We start from the raw sequence: 25,453 nt of genomic DNA, 5'->3' as shown, positions 1-25,453 counted from the left end.
AAGAATCGATGCTTTTGAACTGTGGTGTTGGAGAAGACTCTTGAGAGTCCCTTATACTGCAAGGAGATCCAACCAGTCTATTCTAAAGGAGATCAGTCCTGGATGTTCATTGAAGGGACTGATGCTAAAGCTGAAACTCCAATACTTTGGCCACCTCATGCGACGAGTTGACTCACTTGAAAAGACTCTGATGCTGGGAAAGGTTGGGGGCGGGAGGAGAAGGGGACGACGGAGAATGAGATGGCTGGATGGCATCACCGACTCTGTGGACATGAGTTTGAGTGAGCTCCGGGAGTTGGTGATGGACAGGGAGGCCTGGCGTGCTGTGATTCATGGGGTCGCGGAGAGTCGGACACGACTGAGCGACTGAACTGAACTGAACTGAACTGAAGGGCCATTTGTGTTTCTTTTTCTGTGAACTGCCTTTTGCTTTTGCCCATTTTTCTGTTGGGTGGTTGTTTTTAAAATTATTGATTTCCTAGGTGCTCTTTACATATTAAAGAAATATACCCTCTGTCTATAATGCAAATAACAAGGATTTTACCCCCTCACCAAGTCTGACACTTGTATTTTGTCTTTGCATAGGTGGTTTTTGCCATGAAGAATTAAACTTTTTTTTTTTAAGTGGTCAAGTCATGTCAATCTTGTCTTTTAAGGGCTCTGGATTTGGTTATAATTAGACATGCCTTCCCCATTCTGAGAACTGAAAAAAGTTCTCTCATGGTTTCTTCCAGCTAAAGTAGTGCTTTAATGCTATATATCAGATCACATCGCTCCCCTATTAAAAGCTTAGAGAGACGTACCATTACTTTTATTCTGACACCCACTCTCCTGACATTGCCCTCAAAACCCCAAGTGACCTAGTCCCGCCTCACCTGCCATCACGTGTTCTCTGGATTGCTGGCCTGCTTTCTGTTCTACGAGCAGCTGTGTTCAGCCCACCCTTCTGGCCTTTACGTTTGCTGCTCCTTCTGCCTGGACGGCTCTTCAGTGGGCAGCTTCCTCCTCCTTATTCAGGTCTCACCTTCTCACAGGGGTATTCCCTGGTCAGTCCGTCTGAAGAGACCTCACCCGCTCCCTCAGCTCTCACTCTTCAGAACATCCCTTGGAATTATTTCCAGCAGAGCAGGGAGCTCCCTGGTTGTCGACGTCAGTTCCTGTTTGTAAAGTAAAAGGTTGTGTGTGAGGACTGTCGGTTGCTCAGTGGGGTGGGGTAGTTATGGTCAAGGGGGCAGCTTGGAGTACAGCTGTGTAGGTTTGGTGTGTGTGTGTGGCTGTGACTGTGTGTGCTTGTGGAAGTGACTGGTAGGGTTTTGTGAGGTTGTGTGCACGTGTGGCTGTGTGGTGGTGTTATTCTGCCCCGGTGACCAGGTGATTTGACTGCCCAGGTCCTAACACTCTGACCTTGCCGGATGCCCTTGCTATTTCTGGAGTGAGCTGGAAGGGTCCCCATCCAGGCCATGCTGTCCACGGCCAAAGTTCTGCTTCCTGCACAGGGGAGTGTGTGCGAGGCCATCTAGGCCATCCTCCTGCCTCAGGGCGGGGCTGTGTTGCACCCAGCCTTGGCAGCTGCCCCTGCCACCCCCACTCCCCTGTGGGCCTGCACCTGCTCTCCGGGGGCAGCAGGCCCGAAGCCTGCCACTGTGGTCTTCCCGCCCAGGCTGGGCGCAGCTGCTGATGCCCCCAGGCCGGAGCCCCTGAGTCTGCAGCTCTGCCGGGGCCCCGAGCAGGTTCTTCTCTCTCCTGCTGGGGTTTCTTGTGTTTGTGAGCAGCCCTGAAGGCCCTCTCCACCCCTGAGCACAGAGGTGGGGCAGATGGAACCCTCTGGAAAGCAGGTTGGCGGAAGCGTGGGGGCTTTCCAGTCCTGCTGGTGCATGTCTGGGGCTGTGGGTAGGAAGGGGCTAGTCCCAGAGCCGGGCTTGAATGCTACTTTCTTTTCAGGACTTCTTGAGTGACCTGGAACTTCTACTGCTCAACTTTATCCTCAAATAGAGGTAATCCAGGGCTTCTCTGAGTTAGGGGAGGGTTCAGCCCGTCTACACGTGTCCTGGGGTCCCGTCCCTTCTCCCCCACCCCAGGACCTCTCCCCTCGTCCTCTTTCTTCTCTGGTCATCACCCTTCTGTTCTTTATCCAGTCTTTCCAGGATGACAACAAGCATCCTGGTATTTCTGTATCCTAACAAACAAAACTGCCTTGACCACGTATCTTCCACCCTCAGCCTCATTTCTTTCCATTTTTTTTTTTTATAGCAAAACTTCTCAGATGAATTGTCTTAATTCCTCATCTTCTTTTATTCTCTCTCCGGAACGCTAATCAGGCTTTTGCTCCACATTATTCCAGCCAATGTTTCTATAGCTCAATCCCACAGTCAAGTTTCAGCGCGTATCTTTCCTTCCACTCCCAGCAGCGTTTGATGGCCAGAACATCAGTCTCCTGACTTTTCTCCTTCCTTTCTGGTCTTTCTTTCTAGGGCTCCTTTGCTGGTCCCACCCTCCCCCACCCCCGATCGCCCTGACTTCTAAATATCGGGGTGCTTATTCCTAGGACTCCTCTGTCCTTTCTCACTCTCTTAGTAATGTCATCCCTCTCAGGGTTCAAAATATCAAAATTAGACAACTCCTAAAAACTTATCTCCAGCCCAGGCCATTTCCTTGAATTCCAGATTAACCTCTCCCCCTGGACGTCTAGCAGGTATTGCAGACTTATCACCTCCCAAATTCAGCTTCTTCTTAATAGAACTGCCAGATTTAGAAATTAACCAAAAGAAAAGCAAAAACAGAAAACCCAAACTCAGGACACTCAGTTCAATTTGAATTTCAGATAGTCTATGAGACATACTTAAAAGTAAAAAAAAAAATTAGTTGTTTATCTGAAACTGAAACTTAATTGCATGTCCTGTATTCTGTTTGGTAACCTAGTCCTTGGATTCCTCTCCAGCCTTCTCTACTCATGGGCTCTTGGAGTAAACTGCAGTTTTACTCACCTACCTGTTCAGACCTCAGATGGAGTCACGCTGACTCATTTTTCTCATAGCGTACATTCAATGTTAGTGAATCTTTTCTTCCCCCTCTTCTTTCCTTTCTTTCTTTTTTTGAGTTTGGAGCCAAGAAAGGTTTATTGCAAGGGCTGAGCAAGGAGAACAGGTGGCTCACGCTCAAAAAGCCCGAACAGTCGATGTCGTGGATTATTTTGTTGTTACTTACAGATTATTTTCAGAATCGAGAAACTTCTCACTGACTCCATTAGTGTTATTCTGCCAACATTAAAGCCATGAATAATTTCTTTCCTGCATTATTACAACGGTCTTACAGCTGGTCACCCTGTTTTGCCCATTGTCCCATGTGTCTACTGCTAACACGGCCAGTAATTTTTGTTCAAAATGGTCCACTGTCTTCTTGATCACTGAGTGACAGCCAAAGGCTTCAGGGTGGCTTTTAGGGCCGTGTGTGAGCTGATCCTATTCAGGCCTCACTGGAACCTTCTGGCCTTGTTCCCCATGCCTCTTGGCTCTCCCCTGCCCTTCCTTATTGATTTCCTTGCTGTCCTGGGTGCACACTGGGTCTTCCCCAGCCTCAGCACCTGTGAACTCACCCTTCCTTCTAGCTGACACACTTTTCCCGCAAACCTCTGCCTGGCTTGCTCCCTTGCCTTCCCTGGCCTCCCCATTCACGTTGCAGCCCGCCTCCTCCAGCCCTGCCCCTTCCCGTCCTGCTTTTCTGTTCTCCTTAGCACTGTAATCATTTGTGTATTTTGTATTTTGCTTAGTCTTCTTGTTAGTTGTCTCCCCATCACTCCCATCTGCAGTCACTTTTGTCTTGGGTCCATTGGTGTTTTCCCAGTGCCTGAAACAGGGTCTGGCACTTTGTAGACCAAAGCACAGTAAGCCCCAGTCTTGGGCCAGCACGCGGCCACTGTTTAGTGAGCCCCTACTAGCTTATGGTCCCAACCTCTGCCTCCAGAAGTCTCTGTCTGACCATGCACCCTCCTCCAGGAAGCTTTTACTGACCGAACCTTGTCTGTCTTCCTCTCTTCTTGCCACCAGGCCCAAACCTTTGGTCCTCAAGGGTCAGGTGGGTCTTTTCTTGGGGGCTGGGTGAAGCCATTTGGGGTGAGACATGTGCAGTATGCCTGAAGTCAGCCAGTCCCCTGCAGGGTGAGAGCTTTGGAAACCTTGATCCTGGGCCAAGGAGGTGATGGGCATTGGGTGCGCCAGGGACTAGAGCCTAGGATGGGTCTGGGTTGCAGTGCTGTGGTTCCTGAACTCACTGTTCCTGCAAACTGAGGAGTACATGACCTAGGTGCTTAGATGGGTGGCTGGCCATTAGCTGAGCTGGGAGCAATAGAGGAGCAGAATCGGTGGGGAGAGGACAGTGGCAGTGACCTTGCACCTGGAATTTGCTGAATGGTATTTGTTTGTGATGATATTCCAATGCATACCTTTTGATAGGGGCTGTTAGTACATTCTGATGTGGGCTGTAGAAACCCTTTGTTATGATGGAAGCCCTTAGAAGGCAGTTTCGCCCGCATCCCCTACTCCTCCATAAACGTCACTGAACTTGCAACACTTGGCCTGTTCTGGATCCTCAGGGCTGGGGTGTGCTCAGGGTTGCTTCGACACAGCCAGGCTGTCCTCTGCAGCCAAATATGCCCTACCGGGTGGTCTGAGTTCCCCAGGGCACACATGTGCATGGGCATCTGGAGGCAGCCGGATGCATGGGTCTGGGCCTCGGGAAAGAGAAGAATACTGGGAACGCTCCTGGCTTGCTTGTGCAAATGCAAAATGGCGCAACCTCTGCCAAAAGCAGCTTGGTGTGTCCTCAAATAGTTAAGCATAGAATTGTCACTTGACCCAGCAAGTCCCAGCCCAGGTGTATGCCTGAAAGATCTGGGAACAGAGACTCAGACAAATACCTCGCATGAACGTTCACAATAGCACTGTTCACAATGGCTAAGTGTTTGAAAACAACCTGCGTGTCCATCAAAGGAAGAACAGATGAACAAAATGTGGTCTGCCTATACAATAGAATATTGTTGCTGCTTAGTCACTAAGCCATGTCCAGCTCTTTGTGACCTAGTGGACTGTAGCATGCCAGGTTCCTGTGTCCTCCACTATTTCCTGGAGTTTGCCCAAATTCGTGTCTATTGAGTTGGTGATGCTGTCTAACCATCTCATCCTCTGCTGCCCCCTTCTCCTTTTGCTTTCAATCTTTCCCAGCATCAGGGTCTTTTCCAATGAGTTGGCTCTTCACATCAGGTGGCCAAAGTACTTGAGCTTCAGCAACAGACCTTCCAGTGAATACTCAGGGTTGATTTCCTTTAGGATTGACTGGTTTGATCTTGTAGTCTAAGGGACTCTCAAGAGTTTTCTCCAGCATCACAGTTCGAAAGCATCAATTATTCGGCATTCAGCCTTCTCTGTAATCCAACTCTCACATCTGTACATGACAGCCATAAATGGAATCAAGTTCTGAGACATGCTACAACATGGATGGATCTTGAAAACGTTATGCTAAGTGAAATACACCAGACACAGAGGACAGATATCACATGATTTCATTTATATGAAATACAAGATGAATTCATAGAGACAATAACTTGTCAGCAGTTACCAGGGTGGAGGGGAGCATAGGGGTTACTGTTTGATGGGTAGAGACTTTTTGCAGAGGTGATGGAAAAGTTCTGGAAATAGAAGTGATGGTTGCATACTTTCAACACTATTGCATTTTACACTTAAAAGTGATTAAAGTGTCAATGTCATGTTATGTGTCTTTTCTCACAATAAAAAAATGAAAGTAAAAGGGGGAAAGAAATATGGGTTTGGGAGTCAGCGCTGTCCAGATGGTGATGAAGGCCATGGAAGAGGGCATGCCACTGAGGACTGTGGGTGGACAGCCTGGGACAGAGCCCTGAGGACCTTGCCCACGAAAAGGCAGGAGAAGGAGACTGAGGGGGAGTTATTAGAGCAGCAGAAAACTGGAAGAATGATGGTGTTCTAGAAGCCTGGGTGTATTAGTCAGTGCCCTGGATTGCAAATGACAGAAACCCACCTTGAGTTAGCTTGGGTACAAAGGGGAATTGGTTTGCTGAAATGTGGGAAGGGCAGGGTACCTGGGGGCCCCACAAGCACCTGGCTAGAGTCAGATCTGCTTTCTAGGACCTGGCTCCTGCAAGGATCACCCCTGCTCCTCTGGGACTTTTGCCAGCTTCCTCTCTCCTCTTATGGATGGGCTTCTGCAAAAGGCCTTTGCTCATGACCAGCAGCAGCTCTGAGTGCACACCTCCCCAGGTTTTGCTGCTATACACTTCCCTTAGGAAGGATTCAAGTAACCCAGGGAAGAACCCTGAGTGGCCCCAGCTGGAGCACATATCCACCCTGAGGTAGGGGGGTCAGGATGCATGACGGGCAGTTGCCTTTCAGTTCAGTTCAGTTCAGTTGCTCAGTCATGTCCGACTCTTTGAGACCCCATGGACTGCAGCATGCCAGGCCTCCCTGTCTATCACCAACTCCCGGAGCTTACTCAAACTCATGTCCATTGAGTCAGTGATGCCATCCAGCCATCTCATTCTCTGTTGTCCCCTCTCCTCCTGCCCTCAATCTTTCCCAGCATCAAGGTCTTTTCAAATGAGTCAGCTCTTCATATCATATGGCCAAAGTATTGGAGCTTCAGCTTCAGCATCAGTCCTTCCAGTGAATATTCAGGACTTATTTCCTTTAGGATGTACTAGTTGGATCTCCTTGCAGTCCAGGGGACTCTCAAGAGTCTTCTCCAACACTACAGTTCAAAAACATCAATTCTTCAGGGCTCAGCTTTCTTCGCAGTCCAACTCTCACATCCATACATGACTACTGGAAAAACCATAGCCTTGACTAGATGGACCTTTGTTGGCAAAGTAATATCTCTGCTTTTTTAATATGATGTCTAGGTTGGTCATAACTTTTCTTCCAAGGAGCAAATGTCTTTTAATTTAATGGCTGTGGTCACCATCTGCAGGGATTTTAGAGCCCCCCACAATAAAGTTTCTCCCTGTTTCCATTGTTTCCTCATCTATTTTCCATGAAGTGATGGGACCAGATGCCACAATCTTAGTTTTCTGAATGTTGAGTTTTAAGTGAAATTTTTCACTTTCCTCTTTCAATTTCATCAAGAGGCTCTTTAGTTCTTCTTTGCTTTCTGTCATAAGGGTACTATCATCTGCATATCTGAGGTTACTGATATTTCTCCTGGCAATCTTGATTCCAACTTGTGCTTCATCTAGCCCAGCGTTTCTCATGATGTACTCTGCATATAAGTTAAATAAACAGGGTGACAATATACAGCCTTGATGTACTCCTTTCCTGATTTGGAACCAGTCTGTTGTTCCATGTGTAGTTCTAACTGTTGCTTCTTGACCTGCATATAGATTTCTCAGGAGGCAGGTCAGGTGGTCTGGTATCCCCATCTCTTGAAGAATTTTCCAGAGTTTGTTGTGATCCACACAGTCAAAGGCTTTGGCATAGTCAATAAAGCAGATGTTTTTCTGGAACTCTCTTGCTTTTCTGATGACCCAGCGGATGTTGACAATTTGATCTCTGGTGCCTCTGCCTTTTCTAATCCAGCTTGAACATCTGGAAGTTCACGGTTCACATACTGTTGAAGCCTGGCTTGGAGAATTTTGAGCATTACTTTGCTAGCATGTGAGATGAGTGCAATTATGTGCTAGTTTGGGCATTCTTTGGCATTGCCTTTCTTTGGGATTAGAATGAAAACTGACCTTTTCCAGTCCTGTGGCCACTCCTGAGTTTTCCAAATTTGCTGGCATATTGAGTGCAGCACTTTCACAGCATCATCTTTTAGGATTTGAAATAGCTCAACTGGAATTCCATCACTTCCACTAGCTTTGTTCCTAGTGATGCTTCCTAAGGCCCACTTGACTTTGCATTCCAGGATGTCTGGCTCTAGGTGAGTGATCACACCACTGTGTTTGTCTGGGTCATGAAGATCTTTTTTATATAGCTCTTATGTGTATTCTTGCCACCTCTTCTTAATATCTTCTGCTTCTGTTAGGTCCCTACCATTTCTGTCCTTTATTGTGCCCATCTTTGCATGAAATGTTCCCTTGGTATCTCTAATTTTCTTGAAGAGATCGCTAGTATTTCCCATTCTATTGTTTTCCTCTATTTCTTTGCACTGATCACTGAGGAAGGCTTTCTTATCTGTCCTTGCTATTCTTTGGAACTCTGCATTCAATGGGTATATCTTTCCTTTCCTCCTTTGCCTTTCGCTTCTCTTCTCAACTATTTGTAAGGCCTCCTCAGACAACCATTTTGTCTTTTTGCATTTCTTTTTCTTGGGGATGGTCTTGATCCCTGCCTTGTGTACAATGTCATGAACCTCCGTCCATAGTTCTTCAGGCACTCTATCAGATCCAACCCCTTGAAGCTATTTGTCACTTTAGCACCCCAGATTAGAGGGAGAGGAGAATCCTGAGGGGACAGGATACATCGGGGAAGAGGCTCAAGAAGGAAGGGCTGCTTAATCTCTAAAATGACTCATGGTTTAAGATGAGGACTGGGAGCACCCGCTGGGCTGACTCACAAAGGAATCTTAGGTGTGCTTGGCAAGGGAAAGTGTGAGTGGGGTGCTGGGCCAGAGGCTGGCTCATAGCTGGTGGGAATCAGAGGGAGGTGAGCATGTAGAGACAGTACGTGCAGACCTGTGAGTCAGGAGGAACAGTTGTGCAAGGCAGGAGAGAGATGAGGAGGAAGTTGTAGGAGATAGGAGTTCAAAGAAGGATTTTTGTTTTTTGTTTTTGGATGGGAGAACAGGTGAACATGCTCGGATGCTGAGAGAGCCAGGAAAGAAGCAGAGGTTGAAGAAACAGGAGAGTGAGGGGGTGGGAAGGGAGGGCATCTGAGCACGGGGTGGGGGGCAGATTAGAGTGTTGGCAGGAGCAGGCTCACGCCCTTTTCTGTGCTGGGGGAAAGGAGGAGGACCTGTATGGATACGGTAGGTCTGTAGGTCTGGTGACCGTGTATAGGAAAGCATTCTTCTCAGACAGCTTCTACTTTCTCTGGGAGGTAGGATGAAGACAAGATGGAACTGGCTAGAAGGTGCAAGGAGAGTGGAGGAAGTTGAGAAGGCTACCAGCATGAAAAGCAGCAGATAGAGTGCAGCAGGGAGGAGTTAGAGTCACGTGGACTGGAGAACATGAATTTGCAGAAGCCTCACGCCTGATTCTCATCAGCAGGGCCCAACGCAGGGTATGGAGGTGGGACGGCATGGTTGGATGGATCTGGGCTGGGGGTTGGCCAAGCTGGAGGGGCAGAGGGACAATGAGGGTATTGGTGGGATGGCATTTCATTCCAGTTTTATCTCAGCAAGTATTTCTTACCATCTGACTACACCAGGCATGGTGTGGGGCCTAAGGACATATTGACAAACCAGGTAGATTGTATTCCTGCCCTCGGAGAGGTTGACCTCTAGGTTCAGTTCAGTCGCTCAGTCGTGTCTGACTCTTTGTGATCCCATGGACTGCAGCACTCCAGGCCTCCCTGTCCATCACCAACTCTTGGAGTTCACCCAAACTCGTGTCCATAGAGTTAGCGATGTCATCGAACCATCTCATCCTCTGTCGTCCCCTTCTCCTCCTGCCTTCAATTTTTCCCAGCATTAAGGTCTTTTCAAATGAGTCAGTTCTTTGCATCAGGTGGCCAAAGTATTGGAGTTTCAGCTTCAGCATCAGTCCTTCCAATGAACACCCAGGATTGATCTCCTTTAGGATGGACTGGTTGGATCTCCCTGCAGTCCAAGGGACTCTCAAGAGTCTTCTCCAACACCACAGTTCAAAAGCATCCATTCTTCGGCACTCAGCTTTCTTTATAGTCCAACTCTCACATCCATACATGACCACTGGAAAAACCATAGCCTTGACTAGATGGACCTTTGTTGGCTTAGCACAGGTAGGGGGTTGGGCAAACATCTATTTAGAAGCTCCCATGTGAGATGAGGGTGATGGGAGGGATTCTGTGGAGTTGAAAGAAATTCAACCATCTGATAAGAGATTGCACTTGATGAAGATTGTTTTTTTTTTTTCTATGATGAAGATTGTTTTCAGCCTCTCGGTATAGTGATTTATTATCTGAAGTTAATTATGCCTGGTTCATAAAAACTAGAGCCTAAGACGTCAAGTGTGGTAGGGTATTAGCATCACCTGGAGCTGTGTTAGAAATCAGACCTTTGACTGCCACCCTTTACCTGCTGAGTCAGAATCTTTAGAAGTTAATTCAGGAATCCGTTTCCAAGCTCACCAAGAGATTCTGATATCCAGTAACTGTTGAGAAGCATTCAGTTCAGTTCCGTTCAGTCACTCAGTCGTGTCCGACTCTCCGTGACCCCATGAATCACAGCATGCCAGGCCTCCCTGTCCATCACCAACTCCTGGAGTTCACTCAAACTCATGTCCACAGAGCCAGTGATGCCATCCAGCCATCTCATTCTTGGTCGTCCCCTTCTCCTCCTGCCCCCAACCTTTCCCAGCATCAGAGTCTTTTCCAGTGAGTCAACTCGTCGCATGAGGTGGCCAAAGTATTGCAGTTTCAGCTTTAGCATCAATCCTTCCAATGAACACCCAGGATTGATCTTTAGAATGGACTTGTTGGATCTCCTTGCAGTCCAAGGGACCCTCAAGAGTCTTCTCCAGCACCACAGTTCAAAAGCATCAATTCTTCCGCGATCAGCTTTCTTCACAGTCCAACTCTCACATCCATACATGACCACGGGAAAAACCATAGCCTTGACTAGACGGACCTTGGTTGGCAAAGTAATGTCTCTGCTTTTTAATATACTATCAAGGTTGGTCATAACTTTCCTTCCAAGGAGTAAGCGTCTTTTAATTTCATGGCTGCAATCAGCATCCGCAGTGATTTTGGAGCCCCAAAAAATAAAGTCTGACACTGTTCCCACTGTTTTTCCATCTATTTCCCATGAAGTGTTGGGACCAGATGCCATGATCTTTGTTTTCTGAATGTTGAGCTTCAAGCCAACCTTTTCACTCTCCTCTTTCACTTTCATCAAGAGGCTTTTGAGTTCCTCTTCACTTTCTGCCATAAGGGTGGTGTCATCTGCATATCTGAGGTTATTGATATTTCTCCCAGCAATCTTGATTCCAGCTTGTGCTTCTTCCAGCCCAGCATTCCTCATGATGTACTCTGTGTATAAGTTAAATAAGCAAGGTGACAATATACAGCCTTGACGTACTCCTTTTCCTATTTGGAACCAGTCTGTTGTTCCATGTCCAGTTCTGACTGTTGCTTCCTGACCTGCATACAGGTTTCTCAAGAGGCAGGTCAGGTGGTCTGGTATTCCCATCTCTTTCAGAATGTTCCACAGTTTATTGTGATCCACACAGTCAAAGGCTTTGGCATAGTCAATGAAGCAGAAATAAATGTTTTTCTGGAACTCTCTTGTTTTCTCCATGATCCAGCGGATGTTGGCAATATGATCTCTGGTACCGCTGCCTTTTCTAAAACCTGCTTGAACATCTGGGAGTTCACGGTTCCCATATTGCTGAAGCCTGTCTTGGAGAATTTTGAGCATGACTTTACTAGCGTGTGAGATGAGTGCAATTGTGCGGTAGTTTGAGCATTCTTTGGCATTGCCTTTCTTTGGGATTGGAATGAAGACTGACCTTTTCCAGTCCTGTGGCCACTGCTGAGTTTTCCAAATTTGCTGGCATATTGAGTGCAGCACTTTCACGGCATCATCTTTCAAGATTTGAAATAGCTCAACTGGAATTCCATCACCACCACTAGCTTTGTTCGTAGTGATGCTTTCTAAGGCCCACTTGACTTCACATTCCAAGATGTCTGGCTCTAGGTCAGTGATCACATTATCGTGACTATCTTGGTCGTGAAGATCTTTTTTGTACAGTTCTTCTGTGTATTCTTGCCACCTCTTCTTAATATCTTCTGCTTCTGTTATTTCCATACCATTTCTGTCCTTTATCGAGCCCATCTTTGCATGAAATGTTCCCTTGGAATCTCTAATTTTCTTGAATAGATCTCTTGTTTTTCCTATTCTGTTGTTTTCCTCTATTTCTTTGCATTGATCGCTGAGGAAGGCTTTCTTATCTCTCCTTGCTGTTCTTTGGAACTCTGCATTCAGTTGCTTATATCTTTCCTTTCCTCCTTTGCTTTTCGCTTCTCTTCTTTTCACAGCTATTTGTAAGGCCTCCTCAGACAGCCATTTTGCTTTTTTGCATTTCTTTTCCATGGGGATGGTCTTGGTCCCTGTCTCCTGTACAATGTCACGAACCTCCGTCCAGAGTTCATCAGGCAATCTATCTATCAGATCTAGTCCCTTAAATCTACAATTCAGTTCAGTTGCTCAGTCATGTCCAGCTCTTTGCGACCCCATGAATCACAGCACGCCAGGCCTCCCTGTCCATCACCAACTCCCGGAGTTTACCCAAACTCATGTCCATCGAGTCCGTGATGCCATCCAGCAATCTCATTTTCTGTCGTCCCCTTCTCCTCCTGCCCCCAATCCCTCGCAGCATCAGGGTCTTTTCCAGTGAGTCAACTCTTTGCATCAGGTGGCCAAAGTATTGGAGTTTCAGTTTCGACATCAGTCCTTCCAATGAACACCCAGGACTGACCTCCTTTAGGATGGACTGGTTGGATCTCCCTGCAGTCCAAGGGACTCTCAAGAGTCTTCTCCAACACCACAGTTCAAAAGCATCCATTCTACGGCACTCAGCTTTCTTTATAGTCCATCTCTCACATCCATACATGACTACTGGAAAAACCATAGCCTTGACTAGACGGACCTTTGTTGGCTTAGCACAGGTGGGGGGTTGGGCAAACATTTATTTAGAAGCTCCCATGTGAGATGAGGGTGATGGGAGGGATTCTGTGGAGTCTAGGCTGGACACAGACGGACAGGAATGTAGGAGGGGCTGGCAGACAGAGAGAGGGTCACAGGGTCAGGTCTGGAGGTGCCTGTGAGGTCAACAGACATGGGCAGATGTGGCGGGAGAGTGCAGGCTTAGGGAAGCTGCGGTTAGAGAGTGGGGTGACTTGTCCCTGCCCCGCCCTTCCCTCCCTCCCTTCCTGTTACAATAGCTGACCTGTCCTTTTCCTGTCGAAGTCTCAGCCTCCAAGGACTCTCCCCATCCCCTCTGACTCTCCTGGGGACCCTGACCTTCTTTCCCCTCCACTGGATTCATCTCATCACTTCTAAATATTCCCAAGTCTCTCTCATTATATATATATATATATATATATATATATATATATATATATATATATATATATATATATAATTGCTTGGCTGCCCCATCCTCTTGCAGTCAGTATCCTTTCAGTTTCTATTCTATTCTACTCCATTCTACTTCAGCCCCCATTGTCCGTCCAGTTGTCCTCTCTTGCTGTCACCACATGCTTGGCCTTCAGACTGTCCCCTCGGTTCACTGGGACCTGGTTTCTGCAGCCCATTCTCTGTGGATGATAGTCCTGCCACGGGTACCGATGGCCATCTTTATTAATCTAATGAGCACTTGGCGGCCTTTATTTGACCCATGACAGTGTTTGGCCCCGTGGTCACCTTCTTCTTCCCTTAGAAACTCTTCCTAGAATCTTCTCTCTGCTTCTGACATTAACTTTCTCCTCTGTGACATTGTATCCCCTGGGCTTTTGTGATAACAGTTTACCCCACAGTCCCACTCCATTTGGTCTTTAAGCCTCCATCCAAGGGCTTCTTCTTATCTCTCCCCCAAATAGCCTCTGTATAGTATTAGCCAGTCTCAGAGCTTAAGTAACCACCTACCATAGCGGCCCAGATAGAAGATAAAAACCAAATTAAAAGCAATCCCCTAGATTCCCAGTGAGGAGACTTGCCAAAAAGTTTTGGGGCTAACTTGAATACGTAAACTTTTAGTGTGGTTGAAATAATAATGTCCTTTATTAGCTTAGTTCACTATACATTTTAAAAATCAGATGTCGTATAAGACATTGTTGCAAGACATTTTATTTTTTTTCCTCTTATTTTATGAAGCAGTTTTATTTAAACTTTTAACATTTCTCTTTAAAACCTGGGTTAGTATCACTAAAGCTTTGTTATCATGAACCTTTTATAGAACACGTGAACTTTATTTTTGCCCAAGTTATTTGTGTCACAGTGCTTTTTGAATCTGTGTATGATGCTGTAAACTCTGTTCTTTGCCACAGAAACCTGATTGCATAATACTAGACTGCATAAATAAACTAAACTAAAATGAAATAAAAATCTGGTAGGTGTGTCTTTGTTGTCTCCACAACATAGCCACTTTCTTCATTGTTCTTGAACTGATTTTTTAAAAGAATGGCTTGCTTAAAAAGATGAATACTTGCAATTATAAGGTCATACCCCCAGAAATAATATTTGAATCTAATTGAAAAGTCTTTGCCTCCATTATTTTCTGATTCTACCAAGTGACCCCCATACATATCCAAAACTTCATTGATTGAGGTTATTTCAGGCTAACAAGTTTTCCCCGAAGAGCATTTTGTTGTTCTAAATGTCCTAATTGAGAGCGCGCCCTTAATGCGAGAGACTTTGTAAGGACTGGAATATGAGGCAGATCTTTGCTACCTCAGAGATAATTTTGGAGCAAAATCTTATCTCATATATTCTCTGGTAGCTCAGCTGGTAAAGAATCTGCCGGTAATGCAGGAGACCCCGGTTTGATTCCTGGGTCGGGAAGATCCCCTGGAGAAGAGATAGGCTACGCACTCTAGTATGCTTCCCTGGAGAATTCCCATGGACAGAGGAGCCTGGTGGGTGACAGTCCATGGGGTTGCAAAGAGTTGGACACGACTGAGCGTCTAAGAGCATTCAGATGTTTTGCTGACAACTCCCAAATTGGTATCTCCTGGCCAGGACTTTTCCCCTTTATACCTAACAGCCTACTAGACGTCTTCACCTGGGTACCACTTACTCAGTGGGTTGAAGCATTTTTGTTGAGTGCCTACTGTGTGTTAAGCACCGTCCTGGGTGCAGGTGGATAAAGGGGTGAACGTGACAGAGTCCGTGCTCTCAAGGAGTCCATCCTAGTGGGAAGATACAGAGAATAAACATAAGGACAAGTAAGAAAATGTCCTATACTAGTAGACACCATGAAGAATATAAAATGGGGTCGTGTGGTAGAGGGTGACTGTGTGGCCTGTGTGTTTCATGGGGGGACATATGGGTCAGAAAGGGCCTCCTGGAGGAGAGGAGATGAGAATGCCAAGGAGACAGTCATGCGAAGCTCTGGGGAAGAGGGTTGGCAGAAGTTGGTGCAAAAAACTCCACTGTGGTAGGAGAGGCTGGTGTATGTCAGGGAGGGGGTTTGGGATGGGGGAGGGGAGTTGGGATGTGAGGGAGGGGAGGTGGCATTCGAGAAGGGGAGGGCTTAGGGAGATAAGTTTGGAGAGGAAGCCAGCGCCTAACCAGGTAGGGCCTTGCAGGCCATAGCAAAGATTTTATCATCATTTTTACAACCATGAAGGGAAGTCACTGGGAGGGTTTCAAGGAAGGGAGTGACTTGGTTTGATTTGCGTGATAGAAAGATCTCTTAGGCCGCCATATGGAGGAGAAAGTGCAGCGGAGCAAGAGTTGGGGAAGGGAGCCACTTCACGTATCCAATGTTCGATGAGGTGGCTCTCAGAGATGGTAGGAAGGGAATGGACTTTGAACACATTTTGGAATTATATCTGGCTTGACTCGCTAGTAGTGGGGACATGATTATGAGGAAAGAGACATCTAGGTTTTTGAATTGAGCAGCTGGGTAGATGGGGAAGACCAGGACAGAACATAAATCTGTCCTCTTTTGGAGGGTTAGGAGTTCTGTTTTGGATGATCAACAGAAAGTTGGAAACGTGAGTCTAGCACTCAGGGGAGTGGTTAGGTGTAAACTTATAAACGTGAGAGTCATCAGTTTAGAGATGATTTTATGGATGTTTCTGGACAAGATCACAGAGTAGATAGAGGAGAAAAGAGAGTGGAGAACTGGGCCCTGGGGCATTTTGCATTTAGAGATCAGCAAGAACAATTAGTGAAATCAAGAAAGAACGAGCAGCGAGATGAGAGGAAGTCAGGAGAGGGTGCTGCTTGGGAGCCGAGGGGAGATGGTGTTTAAGGAGGGAGCTCTCAATGGCCAAGTGTTGCTCAGGGAGCAAGATGAGGATGACCAGTGGATTTGGCAGCAGTGTTGGCCATTCATGATCTTGATAAGAGCAGTCCTGATAGCAGCCGCTAAAGTGATGTGGAAGTGGAGATGTCAAGTGTAGACAGCTTTTAGAGGATTTTCATTTTTTGTAAGTGGGGTAGTAGCTGGAGAAGGATATTTAAAAAAGAGAGAGGGAAATGTTATAAGATATATTTACAGAGAGGGAATAGTGAGGCAAAGCTGTGGAACACAGTTGGGGGTAGGGGTGGGTGACAGGTTATGGGGGACAGTGCCCGCGTGCAGCAGGGGCTACCAGGAGCAGGATGCTTCACCCATGCTAAGGGGAGAAGGCGGACTTGGTGGACGGGGATAAGCCAGTGCTTGCCTACTGCTTCTATTGTCCATTGGCACAGGATGCCTGGCTCTCTGCTGAAATGGGGGATTAAGAGAATGGGGGCTCGAGGTTTGGGGAAAGAAAGGTATGATAAGGTCATCTTGGAGAATAGGGTTAAAGTTTTAGGAAAATGTAGAATTTCTTAGACATGTGGAGTGCCCACTTGAGCTTTGTGGCCAGAAGTTGTGCCTGAAACCAGCCAGTCCAGTGGTATTATTCTCCAGATATTCTGGAACAGGGGCCACCTGGAAAATTTAACTGGAGTTAGGAGGGAAGGTGGGGATGTGAAGGGGGTGATGGACGTTGAGATAGTGGGGTTATTGACCAGTATATGGAGCAGAAAGATTGCTGGAGGGGGACAAGAGAGAGGAGACGGTGCGGTTCTCAGTACAAATGGAGTCTAGGCTATGAGCATGCATGTGGTGAGGTTCGACAGGTGGAGGAAGAAAGATTGCTGGAAACAAGGAAGTCCAGAAAGTGAGAGGTCAAGGTTTTGGGTGTGAACAGTAATAAGTGTCTTAGCAGCGAGCAGGGGTGTAATATGGTCCATGAATGACAGGGGGTAACCAGGTATCTTATTTGTATTTCAAATCCAACATATCTGAAACGGAAGTGATCAGCATCGCCCTCACACCTACTCCTCTGCTCGGTAAGTGGCACCACCACCCAGACCAGAAACTTGGGTGTCACTTCGATTCCGCTCTCTTCCTGATCCCCACACCCAGCCAGGTCACCACGTCGTTTTGATTCTGTCTCAAGAGCATTTCTTTGATCCAGCTGTTTCTTTCCATCACCCTGCGCACACCCTGGTTGAGGCCACTGCTGTTTCTCACTTGGACTATTGCATCAGGCTTCAAACAGAGAGCCCTGCCCTGGCTCCTCCGCACTGTAACCAGACCCTGTAAATTAGATCACACGGCTTCTGTGCAAAGTCTCCCTAGTAACTTTTCATTGTTTTTAGGATAAAGTCTGAAATCATTAACAAAGACTTCTAGAGAAAGCGCTGCATGTCTAGCTCCTGTCTACTTCAGCCTGACACCTACTATGAACCTGCTTGCCTGACTCCAGCCCTCCTGGGTTCCTTCCGATCCTTGGCATCAGGTTTGATCTCTGTGCTAGGCTTTTCATTTGCTCTCCCCTCTGCTGAATCCCCTTCTTTCTTTGGTAAGATCTTCCTTTTCTCTAGGTGTCAGTTTAAGAAGTCCCAGGGAAGCTTTTCTGGGTGCCTGAATTCCCCTCCCTCTTCCCCAGCCACCACTGCCCTCTCCACACCCTGGCTTCCCCAGCATGTCACGAGTTCATCAGCCATGCTCTTCATAGCATGTAAGCTCCATGAGGTCAGGAACTGCTGCCTGATTCTTCCCAGACAGATCCTGTGCACCTTAGACAGGACTCGACACATAAAAGTCAACAGTAAACAGCTGCCGACCTGAACTAAAAGGAAGAGTCTAGAGGTGGAGCAGTTCTGGGGGAAGACAGGTCCAGGGTGTGGTCCTGTGAGTGGCTGGCTAAATGGAGTGGGGGAGGAGGTCCTGAGCCACGAGGCTGGCATGGAATGAAGACAGCAGAGTGACACACGCGTGGTCCCTGTGGCTGTGGGCTGTGAGAGGATACCGGAAGACCACAGTCACGCGCTCCAGTCTTTAGTGAACGAGAAGTAGGTGCAGCTCTGCGGGTGGGCAGAGGGAGGAGGAGAAAGATGGCAGGACCAAAGTGAGGGAAGAGTTTCCAGGAAGATGGCGGTGAAGGACAGAGAAGGACGGCTTCTGGCCGGTCAGGAGGTGTTTCGTCCCCACAGGGCTCAGTGGCTTGGGACTTAAAGACCTCTGGGCAGAGCACCCGTGAAAAGGCCTGCTGTGGGGTTAGTCAAGGTTCTGTGATGCTCTTTCCCTGTGTTGGACCTTGAAGCCCCTGAAGTAAGGAGCCTGGAGTCTCAGAGGGAGTGGTCTATGGCGGGTCTGCAGGTCTACATGCGGGAGCTGCCTTGGGCTGAGCAGTGTGGGGTCAGCTGGTTCTGAACTGGCTGAGATGGCCACCCTGTTCGCTGCGGCCGGGTGGTCACAGCTCTGGTCTGGCTTGGTGGTGGGGGCCATCTTGCTTCTTGGGGTCAGGTGGTCAGTGGATGGTTTTGGTGCCCCGCCCACACTCTCATTCCTGGGGGACATCTACTCTTGGCATATAGCTGCCCCCAGAGAACTGACCTTGACGGAGTGGGACCCATCAACCCTTCCCCACCAGCCCTCCTGCTTGGGGAAGCCTGAAACCAATGACTGATAGCTATGGGAGTTCCAAAATCTGACGCTCTTTACTCCAGGGGGACAATTCTGTGATGGGATTTATGATCCAAAGGTCCCCTCATGCCATGGGGCTCAGGTCAAGACTGAGTTTCACAGAAGACATACCCTGCACAGCTCCACCCTCTCCTGCTTCCTTTGTTCTTCCTTACCCACACACAAACTCCTGCCGCTGGCCCTGCTTCCAGGGACCCTGACTGAAGACGGGGGTAACTCTCTGATCTTGTCCCATAATCAGGGGTGGGAATGGAGGGTCTCCAAGGGTCATGGGGGACCTAGCCCCCCACAGATTCAGCTCATCCCTGTGGACTTGGAAGTTCCCCTCTCCTCTCCAGGCCAAAGTGTCCTCACCTATAACACCTTTAGCTGGGGGAAGGGATAGGGGTGGGCTGAACTGGGAGATTGGCAAATATACACTACTAGGTATAAAATATTTAACTAATGAGAATCTACTATCTATCACAGGAAACCTACTCACTGCTCTATGGTGACCTAAATGGGAAGGAAATCCAAAAAGGGGATGTATTAATATGTATACATATAACTGATTTACTTTGCTCTACAGGAGAAACTAACACAGCATTGTAAAGCAATTCTACTCCAATAAAAATTAATTAAAGAAAAGGAATATGGAACCAATCTTCCATGGATATCAAGGGATGGCTGTCTAAACTGTACCCCTAAGGATGTCTTGAATTCATTTAATTATGGTATCCTTATTTCTTTCTCCTAAATGTTCCTAGACTGTTTTAAAATTATGTTCTCAAACATACACGGAGCTTGCTCAAACTCATGTCCATCGAGTCGGTGATGCCATCCAACCATCTCACCCTCTGTCGTCCCCTTCTCTTCCTGCCTTCAATCTTTCCCAGCATCAGGGTCTTTTCCAATGAGTCAGTTCTTCACATTAGGTGGCCAAAATATATTGTAGGCTGGATTAATTAAAACAACAACAACAAAAAACACAAACAAGGAAACATGTTGCTGAACTCCCTGGGCTAGGTGTGGTGGAGGATTCAGATTCAGATAAACGAGACACGGGCCCTTTTGTCAAGCAGCTCATAGACCATTTACTTATTTAACAAACATTTATTGAAGGCAGCTGGGGAGCTGGACGACTCAGCGTCCTATGTGTAAAGGGCTCACAGACTGATGGGGAGAATGGACCCCTCCAATTTGGGGAGAGTGGCTGAGGTGCAGGTGAAGCTGGCACAGGAGGAGGTTAAGGCTGTCTCTGGGGTTTGAGGAAGCATCCCAGAGGAGGGAGGAAGAGCATTCCAGGCAGAGGGAATAGCATGTCTGAAGGCTGGAGGCACGACCCAGCGTGATGTGTCTGGTTGAGGATCCTCAAGCTGTTTGATGTGTTATTGGTGGTACCAGGAGAAAGGGGGCTTCCCTGGTGGCTCAGACGGTGAAGAATCTGCCTGCTATGCTGGAGACCCAGGTTTGATCCCTGTGTCAGGAAGATCCCCTGGAGAAGGGAATCACTACCCTCTCCAGTATTCTTGCCTGGAGAATTCCATGGACAGAGGAGCCTGGTGGGCTACAGTTCATGGGATTACAAAGAGTTGGACACAACTGAGTGACTACCACTTTCACTTTTCAGGAGAGAGGAGGAGGTGTTGTGAGGCTGGGCAGGTCAACAGGGCCTGGTGGAGGGCAGTGGGGATGGTGGCCGTAGTGGAAGGACTTTCAAAGCCAGAGGAACGATGTTGTCAGATTTGTACACACTCTGTCCTTGCAGAGGAGGGCAGCGGGAGAGGCCCAGTGGGAGGGGTAAGGCTATGGGGTGGAGAGGACAGGCAGACTCGGGAAACTATTAGGGGCTGAAATTAGTGGGGTTTGGTGCCACACTGAGATGTGGGCCGTGAGGGGCTGGGAGGTGGGGAGGGGCGGAGGACGCCAGACCAGTTCCTGGCTTGGACAACTGGTTGTTCATGGTGGGGTGTTGGGGGGGTGGGTGGGCCGTGATGCTTGAGGACAGCAGGTTTGGGGAAAGATGACATGGTCAGCTTAGGGGCTGCTGAATGGGAGGCACCTGGGGGTCTCCCAGAGAGTTGTCCCAAGAGTCAGACTGGCGTGGGTGCTGGGACTCAAGCTAGTCCAGCTTGTTTTAGGAGCTGTTGAGGTCTGAGTGGTGTGTGTAGGGTGGAAGGATCATGTATTCAGTAAAGAGAAGTTCCTCAGCCTTAAGGATCTGTGAAGAACCTGTTAGCTTGGAGGTGCTTCATGGGTCCTGGCCTGTGGGGATGGGCCTCCTAGACATGCTGGCAGATGCCTCATCCAGGACTCCCTCTCAGCGCCGTCCCACCCACACCAGGCCTTCCCCCTCACCCTTCAAAGGACTCACCCCTGGGTACCTGTGCTGGGCAGGGTTAGGGAGGCTGGGATGGGGGAGCCATGTGCGCTCAGCTGAGGGGCACTAACTCACACTGGCACAGGGTCTCCTAGGATCTCTCCCCTCCTGCTTTGACCAGCTGGTTGCAGAGTCTCCAGAGACCACTGGATCAACCTCTGGGCTTCCCACCACCTCCTGGGGGCATGCTCTGTGGAGTGTGTGGTGGGAGAGTGTGTGTGTGTGTGTGTGTGTGTGATTGGTAAACCTGGATCTGAAGTTCCAGGACTCAGATGCCCACTGAGTGGTCTTGGCTGCCTCTCTAAGGTCCATTGTGACCCCCCCACCCCCCACTTTCCTTCCCATCCCTCCTTGTCCCCGATCTGCAAAGTACTGAGAAAATCATATTTATTAAGGACTTGACATACCCTATCGCCATATATAAAAATTCCCATCAGCTATCAACCCGCCTCCCCCGGGGCTCAGGACCCAGAGACCAAACTGTTTCCTAGCATTGGTCCCTGGGTGGGCATCTGGAGCTCCACATCTGCCTTCCGCACCTGTGTTGGCTTTCCGGAGCAGGCAGAGGCTCTGGTGGTCTCAGCTGCCGACCTCACCGGTTATGGAAACCCACCTGCATCAACCGTGGTCATTTCAGCCTTCATTAGGACAGAGTTCCCATCTTGGGGGTGCTCCCCCGGGGAGAGGGCATATGGTGGACACGCCTCCGGCAGGTGAGCCCGGCACCGAGACCCCCGGGGTCTGGGGCCAAGGATCTCCAGGCACCTCTTGCCCACCAGGTAGGAGACCTCACCGAGGTTGAGGAGGATGCAGAGGACGGCCGTGGCCACCATGAAGTAGGTGAAGATCTTCTTCTCGGTGGGCCGGGAGATGTAGCAGTCCACGGTGTGGGGGCAGGGCGCCTCGGAGCAGGCCACCACCCGCGGCATGTCGTAGTCCTTGTAGAGGCGATGGAAGACGTAGAGGAAGCCCACGTCCACGGCCGCCTTGAAGAGGAGGCTCAGCAGGTAGGTCCACCAGAGCCCGCCGCGCTTCTTGTCGGGGTTGTCGTACAGCGATGGGGCGTGCGGCCCGTGCTTCCGGCGGTGCTTCCGTTCCCGCTCCTGGCGGTAGGCCACGTGCATGACCACGAAGAGCGACGGGCACGTGACCAGGATGAGCTGCAGGGCCCAGAGGCGCACGTGGGACACGGGGAAGAAGTGGTCGTAGCAGACGTTGGGGCAGCCCGGCTGCTTGGTGTTGCAGACGAAGTCCTTCTGCTCGTCGTCCCACACCTCCTCGGCCGCCACCACGTACACCAGCACGCGGAAGATGAAGACCACGGACAGCCAGATGCGGCCCAGCGCCGTGGAGTACTTGTTGACCCCGCTCAGCACATCCCGCAGGAATGCCCAGTTCATGCTGACCCTGGCCTCGCTTCCCTGAGTGGACGATCTCCGCCCCCGGCGTCACAGGGCTGGAAGAACCTGGAAATGGGCACCTTCATTAAGGGTGTGATGGGCACATGATTTCACAACCATCGTGTTATCGTGTCCACACTGGCCATGACTTGGTGGGGTAGGGATTGCCATCGTCCTAGATTCAGAGGGAGGGAGGGAGCTAAAGCCCCGAGAGGCACCCGCCCAAGGTGCATGGCTGGAAGTGGCAGAGCTGGTCTTGAGCTTCCATCTTCCAGTTCCAAAATCAGGACATATTTTATTCTATAAAGTAATAGGTACACGTGAAGGGTAATCATCTTGTAATGATGTGCCTACCAACCTCGCTGACTCCAGCCTTCAGCTCTGCAGGTCACACAACTTCTAAACAAACAGTAAAAAAATGTGGGTTGGATGATCCACTGTTCGGTCAGCTGCCGGGCTGGACCAGGCAGGAGGGGAGGGATGTGTATCTGTTTTTTTTTTTTTTTCCACACCATATAGCATGCAGAACTTCTCCAATCAGGGATTGAACCCATGCCCCCTGCAGTGGAAGCCTAGAGTCTTAACCTCTGGACCACCAGGGAAGTCTGAGGGACATGTATCTTTATTCTTCAACTTCCTCTAACTGAGCACCGGCCTGAGCCAGGCCCTGTGAACCAGGACCTCAGATAATATCTACCCTCATCTTCTTTCTGGCTCCAGGACATCCCCCACCTGACATTCCCTTCCAAAGCAAACAGGCAGCTTGGTATCATCCTGCCACCTCCTGTTTCGGCGCTGGGCCTGAGGGCTGACTGTCCTGACCCCAGTGGGTTCTCTGGAATTCTAACCATTCCAGCCTTTGGGAGGGCCTGGGGAAGGGACAGAGGCAAGATTCTGGCATGGTCCCCTCCCCACCATCTACCTTTGCTTTCAGGGCCACCTTCTTTCTCTGGAAGGAAGCTGGCTGTTTGCTGCCCATATGGGCCGTTGTGTCATTCAGGCCATGTCCTGTGTGCTCCATCCTCCACACCCCTTAGCTGGAGTGCCATCTTGCCCTGCCTCTGCCTCTGGCCCCTCCCCTGCCTCTGACTCAGGTATCAGCCATCTTCAGACCTTGTGCCTTTGGGACAATTTCTGAGCACCCTCCTCCATCTGTCCTGGCAGAGTGCCTCGTGAGTACTTAAGTGGTCTATTTATCCCTGTTTTCCATGCCAGACTGTCAGCTTCTGGAGGGCAGCCTCTGTATCTCATCCACCTCTGATTCCCTAGGACTCGGTACTGAGCCTGGATCAGTGAACACACAGGAGACATCTGTGTGTTCTGTGTGTGCTCAGCCCAATTGAAACCCACCATTTCCTCATCTTGCCTCTTACTTTATCTCATCTTTAGTCTCCTGTCTTCCCTCTGGTCTGGCAGGACAGTCCTTCGCCTTCCTTCGGGCTTCCCTGGAGTTTCTCCAGAGATCCTGTCTCCCCCTACATCTCCCTCAGCCCAACCCTCAGCCCACCTGGTCTCTGCCTCCCAGCTCAGTCTCCTGCCCGATTTGGTCCTCACCTTGCTTGGTTCTGGCAGCCACTCTCCTGTCCCTGGGCTGGCGTGTCTGCCCGTCTGCCTGGGGACCTCCCGGAGGCAGCTTTTGTTCCTCAGTTCCCTGCTGGGTGGGGCTTTCTGAACTAGTGAGCCAAACGAGAGTGACCGGGTGGGCAGGCAGGCAGGCAGGCAGGTGGGCGGGCTTCCCGGGCACATGTTCAGAGCAAACACCTGTGGCTCTTCTCTGCTGGCCCACGCCTTCTCTGCAGCTCAGTGGGTCTGGCTCACCATGCTGACAGGTGTATGGGTGAAACTGCCTGAACAGGCGCCAGAGCCTGGTATGTTCATGCTTGGGCCCAGGTCAGCATCAAATGGTGTTTTTCCTGCCCCTGCCTCCCACGCTGTTGCCTAAATGTCCCCATCCTCTGGTCCCTAGGCCTCTCTCCTACCCTTTTCTCTGGAACTCTGGTGGTGAGACCTGCAGCGGCTCACATCTATGGAAAGGGGCAACCTTGATTCAGCCCAGGATTGCACTGCCCCTTCTCCCGCTCCCTGCCTCTGGCAGGACGTATCTGAGTGGTGGTCAGACATGCGGGGGTGGGAGGGCCTACCCACAACCCACCCTCCGTTCCTCTCGATGAGGCACCACTGCCCAGGTGGAGACAAGGAATGCAGGTTGCAGCATGAAATTCTCCAGCTGGCATGTGGCCAGGCACAGCCTCACAGTCTACCTTCCACGGGCCTGGGCTTCTGGAGAAGTAGAGCCTGACCTGGTGGGGGCTGCAGAGGGGCCTTGGGCCTGGGATAGGGAAGGTTAATGTGCAACCAGGGAGGGGCTCCTCTGTCTCATTTCTCACAAGCATTTATAGAGCACTTCCTAATACTAATAATTAACGTTTATGTGACCTTTTACAGCCGGCTAACCTCGTCCAAAGCTGTGAGCTCATCCGGCCTCGCAGCCATCCCACCAACTCGATATTATTAACCCACTTTGGAGAGGAGCTGCAGTTGCTCTCCCAGAGTCCCAGTGGAACTTGGGTTCAAAGTCAAGTGTTATGACTAGAAATCCATGAACTTTCCCCTGAGACACACAACTGCTTATTCACTAAGCATTATTCTCTTTGCAGACAACCCATGGGCCTAAAACTGCAACTGGGGATAAAGGCTAGACTTGACCCGGAGCAAGGAGCATGACCTCTCAGGAGTGCTGGGGGTCCTCTTACCTGGCTAGATCAAGTGCAGCCCTGTGCAGGGGCTGAGAAGTTGATGAAAGGAGTCAATAAAGCTCGCCAAGGTTGAAGGCGCAAAGGT

The 25,453-nt window shown here is 49.3% G+C and overlaps 1 protein-coding gene and 1 long non-coding RNA gene across 3 annotated transcripts; one reads left to right on the top strand and one right to left on the bottom strand.

The window, feature by feature from the left end:
- Positions 1–1,768: 1,768 nt before the first annotated feature.
- LOC129541485 (uncharacterized) lies at positions 1,769–25,451 on the top strand. Its single transcript, XR_008682828.2, has 3 exons — positions 1,769–1,835; positions 1,942–1,994; positions 25,270–25,451. It is a non-coding gene; the product is annotated as an uncharacterized LOC129541485 (long non-coding RNA).
- On the bottom strand, positions 21,586–24,288 carry GJB4 (gap junction protein beta 4). Of its 2 annotated transcripts, none has more exons than XM_055403412.2 (2): positions 24,167–24,288; positions 21,586–22,678 (listed from the first exon to the last, which is right to left on the bottom strand). In XM_055403412.2, the coding sequence occupies exon 2, from the start codon at positions 22,610–22,612 to the stop codon at positions 21,812–21,814; it is 801 nt and encodes a 266-aa protein (XP_055259387.2). In that variant the 5' UTR covers positions 22,613–22,678; positions 24,167–24,288; the 3' UTR covers positions 21,586–21,811. The 2 variants fall into 2 exon arrangements, with proteins under 2 accessions (XP_055259387.2, XP_055259388.2); XM_055403413.2 differs by having other exon boundaries at positions 21,586–22,912; positions 24,167–24,261.
- Positions 25,452–25,453: the final 2 nt, after the last annotated feature.

The sequence above is a fragment of the Moschus berezovskii genome, chromosome 4 (genome assembly GCF_049115385.1).
Source record: "Moschus berezovskii isolate FMDL1 chromosome 4, NW_MosBer_1.0, whole genome shotgun sequence".
NCBI classification, from domain to species: Eukaryota; Metazoa; Chordata; class Mammalia; order Artiodactyla; family Moschidae; genus Moschus; species Moschus berezovskii.
The sequence above is the reverse complement of the archived record's forward strand: the minus strand, read 5'-3'. Positions and strand labels throughout refer to the sequence as shown.

Excerpts from the sequence above, each read along its gene's own strand:
- GJB4 (XM_055403412.2), bottom strand. The coding sequence starts at position 22,612 with ATGAACTGGGCATTCCTGCGGGATGTGCTGAGCGGGGTCAACAAGTAC.